At 39.3% G+C, this 13,312-nt stretch overlaps 1 protein-coding gene across 49 annotated transcripts in view; it reads left to right on the top strand.

The window, feature by feature from the left end:
* Positions 1-13,312, top strand: part of RIMS2 (regulating synaptic membrane exocytosis 2) — a 401,331-nt gene that overhangs the window by 300,488 nt on the left and 87,531 nt on the right. For 45 of the 49 annotated variants that reach the window (XM_060775725.2, XM_060775741.2, XM_060775724.2 and 42 more), the window contains 2 exons: positions 1,669-1,689; positions 9,188-9,288. In XM_060775725.2, coding sequence (XP_060631708.2) covers positions 1,669-1,689; positions 9,188-9,288 — 122 coding nt within the window. The remainder of the gene's footprint in view (positions 1-1,668; positions 1,690-9,187; positions 9,289-13,312) is intronic. The other 4 variants (XM_060775747.2, XM_060775748.2, XM_060775710.2 and 1 more) reach the window with 1 other exon arrangement.

Below are 13,312 nucleotides of genomic sequence, written 5' to 3'. Positions count from 1 at the left end.
ACCCTAGATCACACACTTCCAAGTTCCCTAATGGGATTCTCTACACAACCAAGGTGTGAACAGTGGTACCAAATCCTCCCCACAAAGTTTATTTATTTATTTATTTATTTTACAGTATTTATATTTCGCCCTTCTCACCCTGCAAAGAACTCAGGGCGGATTATAATGCACATATACATGGCAAACATTCAATGCCACAGACACACAACATATATAGACAGACACACAGAGGCTAGTTAACATTCTGGTTTCATGAGGGTATGCTCAAATTCTGGCCACCGGGGGAGCTGTTGCTTCACCATCCACTTATTGTACTGATGGAGTACTTTCTCATTCTTTTGCACACTGCTGGAGATTTTTATGGCATTGTAAATTAGTTAAATTAGCTTCCCCGCATAAATCAGTATCTAAATTTCCTACTTGACAGATGCAACTGTCTTTCGGGCTGCAAAGGTTGACAGCAAGCTAGACAAATGATCGGAAGTTTTCTCCGACTCAGGTTGGCTTCGAACTCATGACCTTTCGGTCAGTAGTGATTTTAATGCAGCTGACTCCCAACCAACTATGCCACAGCCTGGTCCCAGTTGTGCCAAAGTTGTGCCAAATGGCAATATACAGATGCATCAAAAAGCATTGTGGTGTTGGTGCATGGGACAATCTTTGGAGTGAACGTCTGAATGTTTATTCCAGTGCTTGTTAGAGTACAGGGCTGCTTGAGAAGAGCAAAAACCACATCCAGGCCACTCTGGCCAGGTGAGGAGGTAGTCCACCAGCTAATGGGTGTCCAGCACAGAGCTACAAGCCCATTGGCTGGAGCACTGCAAGCTGCAAATATTACAATCGTCTTAAACAGAATGGGCTGCACCATTACAATTCCTCTTAATCAAAACATCTACAAGCCACAGCTACCTGACACGTAGCTTTGCTTTACCTGGAACAGCGGTCTGGTTACCCAGTGACTTGGGCAATGCATTTCACTGCACATTCACAGCACCCTGCCAAACTGTGTTTGCTTGTTAGGCTTCTGTAAAGAATCGGCATCGTATCACAATACTGATCAGTATCACAGGTCTTCCCTTGTAGTATCTTTTGAATTTCTGAGTTGCCTTCAAACAAACACGCTTCTTGGGTCATTATTTTCGAAAAGCCAACCAAAGTCTTGAATTGTTCTGTTCGGGATTTTACTCCATCAATACTTAAGGTGAAGTCTTATTACAGATGGATTAAGTATAATTACCCCTAGAAAAAATTATTATAAGTATGACTGGTTCTTTCTGTTTTCTTCTGGTACCATGGCAGTATATTGTAAAGGTTATGCTAAAAATCCAGTGTGCATATTTCTTTCGAATTCATTTGTCATTCTATACAATGGAAGCATATGCTAATTATATTTGACAACTGCAGCACTCTTTTTTGTGTAGACAGTGTTAATGATTCTAGATGTCCATGGGGCTCATCCGAGAAGCCTGTACCTTAGAGCCACAAACTACTGGCAATTAAGTGCTTATATTTGTAAAAACAGGGTATTAACCATGATAGACAAGCTATGGAAAAAAATTTCATTAATTTTATTCATTCATGTTTTATTTTCTAAATCTATGATTTCTGGACCTCAGTTTCATTTTTATTTTTTGCATTTTCTCTCCTTGCTTCCCCTTTTTTGTACAGTGCCAGAGAATGGGGATGAAGGTAGGGCAGTTTTGTGAATGCTTCATTATTGTAGATGTCTTAGATTGTGATGTGTGCATTTACTGTGTGGTTTGGCTTAATATGTTGTATTAATTATTGCCTCAAGTAGTCTTATTTGTATTCATAATGTTCCAGTACTCTGTGGATTCTTCGGGCAATGGATGTATGCAAGGCTCCTCTTGGTGGGTCATAACTTACTGAGAATGCGTGCCAAGGAATGTTATCTTCTCTTCCTTTCTCATCTTCCACTGTCTCAAACAAAAGACAGTAGGCCAAACATGTGCAGCTGTGCAGCTGTACTGGAAATAAACTTTTTTTCTTTGCACCAAGCTGTCACTTTTCATTACTAAATTACATGAGCAAAAATGAAAATAAAGTACCTCTCAGCTTTAAATTAAACAAATAAACATTTTGTTAAATTCAGTTGAAGATACAACCAGAAAACAAAATATTTTTCATGATCACATCTTAACTATGCATTTTGCATCTTTATTGTTGTTTCCAGATGCAAATAAAATTATTAAGTCCCTGTGTTCCATTGGATTCAGTACTTAGACCTGGATATCATAAAAGCTATATTGTCGTAATGTTCTATTATTTATTTGCTTTATTTCTATACCACATTTTTCAGCCCAAACAGGCGACTCAATGCGGTTTATGAGCCTTAGAAGCTCACTCATAATCTACAGAATACTTTTTATTTATATTTATTTACCGTATTTATACACCGCCTTTCTCAGTCCAAAGGCAACTCAAGGCGGTTTACAGGCAGCACAATTCGATGCCCCCAACAACATAAAATACAATTTAAAAACATTGAGCAAATAATATAAAAACCATACAAAACCAATAAAAACATAAATCCTCAGCGTCTCCTTACTAAAATCATTTTCCAATTCATGTTGTCCAGTTGTTTCATAGATCTATATTTGCCTTTTACATTGCAATTGCAAATGCTTGCTCAAAAAGCCAGGTTTTAGCTTTTTTTACGAAATCCTAGGAGGGAGGGGACCGATACATTTTTGGTAGAAGCAAATCTCATTACTATCTTGACATTTCAGTGGCTATGTAAAGAATGCTCATAATCATTCTTATTCTCAATGAAGAATATACTTAACTGTTGTGAGATTCTCTGCAATTTAGGCCTTTTAATTTTAAAAATGTGAAACCCCTACCCTCAAGGGTTTTTGCACAAAAAACAAATTAATTTAAAAGAATTTTATTGCAAATAATTCCAAAGTGAGAACAAAAATGACTTTTAAAATTGTACAATTTTGGGGAGAATTTTCCTGGTAAAAGAAACATTTTGAAACTATTTGTGTTTGTATTTTTACTGAATTTGTATTCTACCTTTTCCAAACATGGGTTTCAAGATTCATCCCTGCAAGATTGAAATAAACACGTTTATATCCATAGATTTTAGTTGGTGTGCGTCTTGAGAGGGCAGAAATGACTATGCTGATCTGTTGCGGGGTACTCTGGAACAGCATTGCTGGAAGTTTAACTGTGCACTCTCGAGCTGGCTTGGGAACTGGATAGGGGCTACATTCCCCAAATGACCTCACTGGGTGAATGATGCCTGCATGGGTGACCAGCATTGAAACCAGTTTGGCACTTCTTGCCCATCACCTTTTCCCTGTCCCCTTCAATCTTCCATTTGCAGTGTCAATGGGAAATTCATGCCAAAATCCCCACAGGCGAAAACAGCCCAGATTGTAGAGTAAATGCCTGAGAGGCAAATGAAGTTTTTCCCTCAACATTATAGAATGGAAGCTATTGTTGGATCTGCTCCTGCAAAATTCTAGGAAATGTAGTTTAGGAAAGCCAATGGCCTCTCTCACTGAGAATTCCAAAAGCTCTGCCCTGAACTACATTTCCCAGAAATCTGCAGGGGTAACTCTGATGATTGCCTCAATTCTATAACTCTGGTGGGTAAATGTCCGAAGGCATAGTAATTCGAACTCTATTATCCACTGGACAGGAAAGGAGAAGGAGCAAGGATGGAAAGACCTAATTCAAAAATAGCAACCTGCCTCCCACCTCCTGCAGTGCTGACAATTCAACAGTCTTGTGGTTGCAGAGTTGGCACGGTGATTTTGGTGGACTGTTGAATGGTGGACTACATCCCCGTGCTAACCCTGCAACCACAACAAACCAGGCAAAAGGTATCCACAGAAATCACAGCCAGGGATCATGTAGAGCGAAGCAGCATTCCTGCTGATCCAGCTTCAAAAAGAGCATAAAGAGGACCAAAGGTGGGCAGTCAGGGCTTATAAAACTTCTGGCCACCCTCTCCATGTCATCTGCCTTAGCAGGCACACGCACCCTGGCCTCTATCCAGGGAGGCCATCAAAGGAGTTCTCTCACTCACAACAGCCACAGCATCACAGTCTTGGGTGTGAATTATTTTGTTTTGATTGCTGCATGTTGGATTTGGAACGTATCCAATGTTTATATCATTGACTTTTGAGGTCTTTTTTGTGTACTGTAACTTCCTTAATCATCTTCTGAGACTGGTTTTTGTGAGGATTGTTAAAAGGCACCAGATTCAAGTCAGTATTTGGTTGGTATTTGGGTGGGAGATCAAGGGCCAGATCAAATGATTTCAGGGTCCGTATACAACTTCTGGATTGGCCGTTCCTCACTCCTACCCTGGATGATAAGGATTTTTGACATGAAGGAAAACCTGACTTCAAAATTTTGTTCAAAAAAATCTAGAAAGCATTCAAAAATGAAAATGTCTTGGTTAGTAAGGGAAAAAAAACACAAAGCCTTTAACTTTTCTTTAAAACAAGCACCCACAACAATGAACTAGATTTATAAACTAAGCAGAACAGGAATGCTTCTAAGTAAAATGACTTTAAATTGTATAGAAGGGAACACTTTGAAAGGAAATAACCGTATTAGCTTTGAAACCAAAATCATAAGGTCATTCAGATGTGTGATTTGTTTGATTATGACAACTTAATTATGCTGATCACACTAATAATTAGGCTTCTTGAATTGGTATGAAACTGATGTCTCCCATCAGGCGTGTCATTAGTTTTAGCGTTTAATCACTATCCTGAGCAAGGCAAACATGAGCAGCTCCAATTGTCATTTGGTAAAGCAGTATTTTTAGCCTGGTCAATGAATCATGCTGTTGTGCTATAGACTTCCATGCAGTGTCACAGGGATACTGATGCACATGTGATCCTGGAAATCAGCCCCGTGATCCTCTGTAACATTGCAAGGATGCTGCAACACAGTAATCAGATTGGAGGCAGCAAAGGGCTTGCTTTGCCATCAAGCAAGTGCATAGAAAGAGGCAAATTGAATTTAATATTTGTGCAAAGTCATAGTATATGGAACAATGCTAAGCATTATGCCAACATTAGAAGTAGATTCATGTGTATACATTTTCAGGGACTGAATCTCAGTTCCAAATCCTTCCCCATCTACATCTGTGCTTTTTAAAATGTGTGCTATACACTTGAAATCAACATGTTCAGTACGCTTGGCCATTGCCTCTGTTCAGTACTCAAATCTGTACTCAAATATCAATATATTTTCATTAGCTTTGAACTGGATACAAAAGAGTTCCCCTGAAGTGCTAGAAAGACAGAGATGTAGTGTTTTCTATATTGTCGTGACAATAATTTTAGTTATCAAGTCAAGCAATCATAACTCATGGTCAGACCACAGAAGGTACCAGAATTATGTAAGCAAACAGTCATGACTTTTAATTCAGATGTTGAACCTTCTAGAGAGGAGAGTTTTCTTCCAGTCTAGAAAAGGCTCAAAACTCACTGTTTAAAACAAAAATGGCAATGGTGCATTTTAGCAGCTGCTATTTTCCAAAAATAGTGGAGTTGGCTGCTTTCAGGAAAATTGCTTTAGGGAAAGCAGCACAACTGACATCTGTCCTGTCACCATATTGTCCATATTTAAAAGAAAGGCACTAATCACAAACATGTAAATCTGTCTTGGAAAACACAATGCAAGCACCATTGTATAGAATGGATTTTCCCCCTTGATAATAGCTTGCATTTTTACGTTATAGACATGATTGGCACTCCAAACGCAATGTGTGCCAAACCAGCAAGCGACAGCAACAGCCATCATCAGTACATTTTGCATATTGATTTGAACATTTGGAAGTCTTAAACTTATTCTTAAAGCTTCCTTAAAAAAGACTTAAAAGGAAATTCCTTCAGACCGAGTCTGAGAGTTAAATATATCCACATAGGGCCATCTCCAGGAGGGAGGGGTTAAACAAGTACTATTAGTTTGAATGTCATTTAAATATATACCACTTTAAAGCATTGTTGCTGAATTATTAATATTAGTCAAAGAGCAGAAAAAATGTTATCAATCGGGCAACAAATACTGTATTTTATTGATTCTAAGATGCATTCCCCCATATAAACATCTTGAAAAAGGGGACACATCTTAGAGTTATCTATATCTATATCTATATCCTTTCTTCCCTGCTTGTTGTGAGTTTTCTGAGCTGTATGGCCATGTTCCAGAAGCATTGTTTCCTGACGTTTTGCCCACAACTACTGAGCATGCCTGCCATAGATATGGGTGAAATGTCAGGAGAGAATACTTCTGAAATATGGCTATACAGCCCGGGGAAACTCACAACAACCCAGTGATCCCAGTCATGAAAGCCTTAGACAACACACTTTTCCTCCCTGTTGGTGGTACTGACATTAGCGTGTGTCTTAGAAGCAATAGTTGTCTTAGAATCTATGCAATATAGTATTCATTTTATTTTTGATGCAATGTATGGGTTTAGTTTGTGTTTTGACTATTATTTAGAAATATTGTTAATTCATGCCAACATTTGAGAATTTATATTTAAAAACTGCACACTTTCCTAAAAGCACTGAAAAGTGATTATTACAATTTGTGTTTGTGTCTTCAAATCATCTGATGACAAATTGGTGATCCAATGAATTTTACAGGGTTTTCTTAGGCAAGTGGGGTGCTTTTGCGAGTTCCTTCTCCTGAAATATAGCTGACAGCATTGAACATTCATTGATGATTTCCCACACAAGCACTAACCAGGGCAGACCCTGCTTAGCCTTCTAATTCTGGTGCCTTTACGGCATTTAAGCATAAAACCTTCTTATTAGATGTTTAGACTGGGAGGCATAAGTGATGGGAAGAAAGGGGAAAGTGACAGTTAGCAATGGAGGCAATCAATTTCCTGTCCTGGGGTGGTCAACTGACCCCCTGCTGCCCACTCATGGCATTGGGATTTTTTTTGGTAGGCCCTGCCTTCTGAATTTAAAAATTGCAGACAGGTATCTGTAAAGCGCTGCAGATTTTGCAAAGCTAATTTTGCCATGTAATGTCGCAGTCAGGGCCCGCTAAGCGCATAAAGGGGCTTATTTTGAACTTTGTTTGGTGTGATTTAGTCCCCATATTTTGCGCTGCAGTGCATGTCAGCAGGGTGCCTTTTGTGTTTATGGCCAAGGTCAGCAGGTCTGTTAAATGCCCAGTTACTTACACAATGACAATTAACTTTATGGTCCTATACATACTACTCAAGGGAGCCCCCAGTGGCGCAGTGGGTTAAACTGCTGAGCTGCTGAGGTGGTTGACTGAAAGGTCGCAGGTTCGAATCTGGAGAGCAGCGTGAGCTTCCATTGTCAGCCCAAGCTTCTGCCAACCTAGCAGTTTGAAAACATGCATGTGAGTAGGTCAATAGTTACCTCTCCGGCGGGAAGGTAACGGCACTCCATGCCGGCCACATGACCTTGGAAGCGTCTACGGACAACGCCGGCTCTTTGGTTTAGAAATGGAGATGAGCACCAGCCCCCAGATTTGGACACGGCTGGACTTAATGTCAGGGGACATGCTTTACCTTTTACCTACATATTAGTAAAAAATCAGTCACATTGAAATAAGACTTACTCCTTGGCAAGCTACAGTATTGTAGCCTAAATGCACTTAGATCTGACCAATATCCTGTGTGTGCGCACGTGCATGTGTGTGTTTTTCTTTTTTTAAAAAACCAAACTTTTAGCAACCTTATATGTAACACTTTGCAATTTCCAAAAACGATTTCTCAAATTCTTCCATTCATGAACTCATTCTCCCCCTCTCATAGACCTCTGTTCTATTTTTTTTGTGTACATTTTCCAAAGGTGCCGGTGGAGTTCCGTTTCATATTGTAATTGCAAAAAATATATACTATTTCTTACATCTGGCTCTGCTGAATGCTAAACGTCCAGTTTACATAAACATATTGCACAATATTTTCAATGGTTGTTTTGTACAATTTGATGAAATGATTATGAGAAGAAGAACACACAGCGGCTACTAGTAGAAGTGTTGTTTTAGTAGTTTTTATATTATCATCTTGCTAATTGATGTCCCACCTGTTGTATGATTTAGTCCCAAATATTTTTTAGCTAAGGAAAAGGTCCCCTATTCTCTTAACAAAAATTAAAACACATGTCTGCATAATTTGGAATGTTATTTTAAAAAATAATTGTTGTCAATTATCATTCCAAGGCCCTGAAAGGTTGCCATTGTAGTTAACATTTTAATTCCCACTATAATTGCAATATATTGTCATATTTTTTAAAGACATCTGAATGCTACAAACTGCTGGTCTGTATTACACTTAAGTAATGTGAAGCCACAAATAAATTAGCTGTGAAAGTAATAAACACAGTTGAATGTCACTTCAAAAGGAATTATATATATATATCAGGTTATTCAAACTCAAAATGTAATTTAGAATTGCCCTAATAATTAGTAAAAAGGATTAATTACAAGTTAATAATTATTTATACTGAGCAGATCCAATTTCTGTTTCCTGATATGTGGATTTATCTCGGCAGGTGTTTTTCTGTGACAGTGGAGGCCAATATCTTAGCAATATTTTCTTATGGCTACATGGTTTTTAATCTTCTTTTGGTAACTTAGGACCTTTTAAAGTATTCTATTTGAGGCCTATTGCTGTCTATTTAACTACACCACAGGCCCAAAATTTGCATATGCAGTTGTAATCCAGAAATGTCACCTGAAAGACCTATGAAAAGTAAAGATGAAGAAATATGTGTTATCTGATTATTCTATATCAGTGTTGACTCATTAAAAGAGAAAAGAAACAGTATATGTCTCATAGTAATTCAGAAATCTAGATGGTCCATACATTATTCCATTTTAAAAATGATCGTAACTGTTCCCCTTAGATATTTTGGCAGGTGCAAAAAATAGTGAATTAAAACCTTATTTTGGAACCACGTTTATCATGTACATCATTGAAATTAAATTATTTGATCTCACCAAGATGCCTTTTGTTTTCTTGTTTGTGTTGCTGCCTTTTTAGTGGTCTGACTAATCAAACAAGCTAAATGATAGAGGCTATTTTTATATAAAAAAATGTGCAAGATTATTTTATCAGATATCCAATTATGTCTACAAGTACTTGTATTGATATTTTTAAAAAACTTTGATTTGCAAATAACTGATTATTTCCTTTTTAACTTGGCAGGTGCTATGGATATAGAAGAGAGAAATCGCCAAATGAATATGAACAAGTACAAACAGGTAGCAGGATCAGACTCCAGGCTGGAGCAAGATTATCATTCTAAGGCAAGGGCATTTCATTTTGAAAAGCAGCAAAATGTATAATTATGTGCCTTAAACAGACTGTGAAAATGTTAGTCATCGTTGTGTATGAGCAGCATTTTTAATTAAGAACCAGATCACATTCATGTTCACATGGAAATGTGTATCACTGAATGTAATAGTTTGGAAGCTTGCAGGTCATTTGTTTATGTAAGAGGCCTGTTCAGCTTCTATGTTTAAACACAAGATTCTCCCCTAGCCCCAATGGTCCTTCCAAAGCCCTGTTTGAAAGGTCTTGGTCTTCTCATAGAGTATACAATTTTCTTGCCATATAGCTGAAAGGCTTTTCCTCTATAACAGGCATGGGCAATCTTGTCTTGGGGCTGCATCCGGACTTGGCCTGGAGGGCTGGGCCAGGAGGAAGGAGGATCAGGCACACAGTGTGTGGGGTGGGCCTGGGAGGGTCTGAGAGAGGGCGGGATCAGGAGTGGGGCAGGGCAGGGCCGGGGTCATCCTCAGGTTGTCCTACCAGCGTAAGGACAGGGCTACTTGCTCTATCCTTATGCCTGGAGGAAGCAAGACACACGGCGACTGCCACAATCCTTCCCCCTTGATCCCCCTCCCCATTCTCCTTCCTCAATCCTCATGCTGTCCTCTTGGCATTATGCCGAGAGGAGGGTGAGACAGGCAGTGGTTGATAGTGCTCCAAAGGGCTCTCAGCCACCACGTGCCTTCTTTAAGCCACCCTCCCAGCATAAAGATGGAGCCGCTCCTTATGGTAGGAGGAGATTGAGACACACCGTGACTGAAAGCGTTCCAGAGGGCCTTCAGCCACTACGTGCCTTCATCCCCCATCGTTTTGCCATAAGGAAGTGGCAAGCTGCCATGTCCTTCTGCCCAAAGGACAGGGAAAATGAGGAGCGCCTGAGGTTAGCAACCAGGCAGCTGCATCCAGCCCCAGGCCTTAGTTTGAGCATGACTGCTCTATAACCTAAAAAAAGAAAGAATTCTGCATGTACAAAGAAATGAGGGAAATACACACTAATAGTGGTTGCTTCCATGACAGTGTGTATAGATTTGCAGTTGGATGATTCTGATCTCAAGTTAAAAGTATAATTAATTGTGCCAACTTTTCTACTCATGGAATATATGAGTAGAAATATACAAGAAAATACAGTGTTCCCTCACTTATTGCGGGGGTTCCGTTCCAGGAGCACCCGCAATAAGTGAAAATCCGCAAAGTGGGGATGCCCTAGGGGAGTGGCGGCATATGTTTGATTAATAAATAAATACAATAAAAAGATTATTTTATGCATTATTTTCTTACCCGTGCTTCCTTACCTGCCTCCCGGCCCATCCCAAGGGCGCCTGCCTTCCTCCCAATAATGGATGTGCTTAAGGATCAGAAAAGAGAGAAACAGATTTAAGTGCGTGCCTAGTATTAACATTCAGAAAAGATGGCTAATAAATCTTACAACTCACGTTCATGTTTGTGTGTTTAAAAATACGATGAATCCTCTAATACAGGTCTAACAGTTTAATGTTTTAAAGCTGGAGACTTTACCTGAGATTGTGCTGTCACTGTTGGTGTGATCAAATATTATAATATCTGGGATGTAAAATGATGTAATTTCTTCAAGTGTTGCCACATCTGTGGATTTTCGTTGTTGCCGTTTTCATAATCTCTATAAATTGGAGACCTAATACATTTATTCTTTCTGTTGAAATCTAAGGAGAATACATTAACAAAAATTAGGCTGTATTTATGCCTCAACTGTTTAATTTATTTCACGTGATACAAAATGTAGTACGCTACGAGGAATTGCATTTAGTTACTCAAAAGCTATTAATGATATGAAAAATATAATTAACAGATTATTGTCAAGTCAATTTATAGCAATCCACAAACCAGACGAACCAGAAGAGAGTGAAATGAATGGACTTTATTGAGAATTTCATCTAATATATTCAAAATAGATTCAGTGGCTTTTGAAACATAAAACAACATAATAAAAATAACTACTAGTTTAAGCCCCCGGTGGTACAGTGGGTTAAACCACTGAGCTGCTGAACTTGCTGACCAAAAAGTCAGCGGTTCGAATCCGGGGAGCAGGGTAAGCTCTCGCTGTTGGTCCCAGCTTCTGCCAACCTAGCAGTTTGAAAACATGCAAATGTGAGTAGATCAATAGGTACCACTTAGCAGGAAGGTAACGGCCTCCATGCAGTCATATCGGCCACATGACCTAGGAGGACAACGCCAGCTCTTCGGCTTAGAAATGGAGATGAGCACCACCCCCCAGAGTCGGACACGACTAGACTTAATGTCAAGGGGAAACTTTTATCTTTACTATTAGTTTAAGCAGAACTTTCATGGAGAAAAAACTCTAGGGAAAAAAATCTTGTATTTAGTGGCCTGCGGTTTAATTTACTTCTAGTTGACCTGTAGACTTACTCAGCTTGTTCAACTGAAGCTACACATTTTTGGCTTCTCATAAATGATTGGAAGCATTTCTTATAAGAATAACAATCATAATACATTGGAAAGACAAAGGTATAAACAAAAGATTTAATCTCTCACAGTCAGATTGTGGCCTCTGTTGAACCATAACTCAAAATACCCAGTAATGTCTGTAAAGCCATAAACACACTGTTTCCTTTTCTGAGAATTTATAGTCTAAACCATCTAGTCTTCTACTTGTTCACATATTGCTTTCCAAGGAATGCCACTTGTTTACTGCAGGCACCTAAAATAGCTTTTCTTGTGTAGGCTAACATGAACAAAGATCAGGGTTTTTTTTAAACTTCTAATATTTCTATTTTATTTCACTTACAAAATAACGCTATTTATCTCACTTGAAAAAAATAGCAATAAAATCATAGAAGGACTCCCTTCTAGCAGTAGGTTGCCTAACACTTTTATTCTGTAATAGTGTTGCAATGAAATCAATCAATATTTCAGTTGAATAATAATATATTTTTATCAACCTAGCTGATTGAATTTACATAGGTATTACAGGTTACAAGGCAGCAAGATTTTCTTTACTTCTAGTAAATAGGAAAATTAGAGATTGTGGGGTAATAGTTTGAGCATTGGACCATTACTCTGGAGACCAGGGTATGAATCCCTGTTAGGCCATAGACATTAAGTGAATTACTTTGTCCAAGCCTCACTTTCTCAGTCTTATAGGAAGGCAAAAGCAACCCCCTTCAGAAAAAAATCTTGCCAAGAAACCACTGTGATTGCTTCTTCTTATAGCTGCCATAAGTCAGAAAGGACTTGAAGACACACAACAAAAAGTAGAAATATGCAAGTCACAAGGAACATACATACAAGAATTGCAGTCTAGAAGGTTTCTTAGTATTGGATAAATGCCCCCTTCTTTTTCATTTCATTGGTGGAGCCCCCGGTGGTGCAATGGGTTAGACCTTTGTGCTGGCAGGACTGAAGACCAACAGGTCAGAGGTTCAAATCCGGGAAGAGTGAGGATGAGCTCCCTCTGTCAGCTCCAGTTCCCCATGTGGGGACATGAGAGAACCCCCTCCCCCCCCACACACACACAAGGATGGTAAAACATCAAAACATTCGGGTGTCCCCTGGGCAGTGTCCTTGCAGATAGCCAATTCTCTCACACCAGAAGCGACTTGCAGTTTCTCAAGGCGCTCCTGACATGAAAACAACATTTCACTGGCCCCAAAACATCTAAGGAAAGAAGTCTGTGAAAAGGGAGAGGGGAGTTTCCCTTTTGCTGGTCACATGGCACAAAAGGAGGCTTCCCTTTTGCCAGTTACATGGCACAAAAGGAGGAAGCGAGACTGCTGAGCAGCAGGTAGGTCTCCCTGTCATTGCTGTACCTGGCAGCAACAGGGAACCAGAGCTGATGGCAGCAGGGCTCCTGCCCAGTGTTCCTGACTTGGCTTTGGGGTGCCTGGGCAGTTTTGGACACCAGTCCCAGTTCACATTATGTGACTATGCAGATCCACCCCAAGAGGTATGAATTCGGCAAGTAAGGTCATGTTTTAAATATTCCTGTCTTTATCTCTATCAATT

Source organism: Anolis sagrei, chromosome 4 (assembly GCF_037176765.1).
Source record: "Anolis sagrei isolate rAnoSag1 chromosome 4, rAnoSag1.mat, whole genome shotgun sequence".
Lineage (NCBI taxonomy): Eukaryota > Metazoa > Chordata > Lepidosauria > Squamata > Dactyloidae > Anolis > Anolis sagrei.
This window is presented reverse-complemented; position numbering and strand designations above follow the sequence as displayed.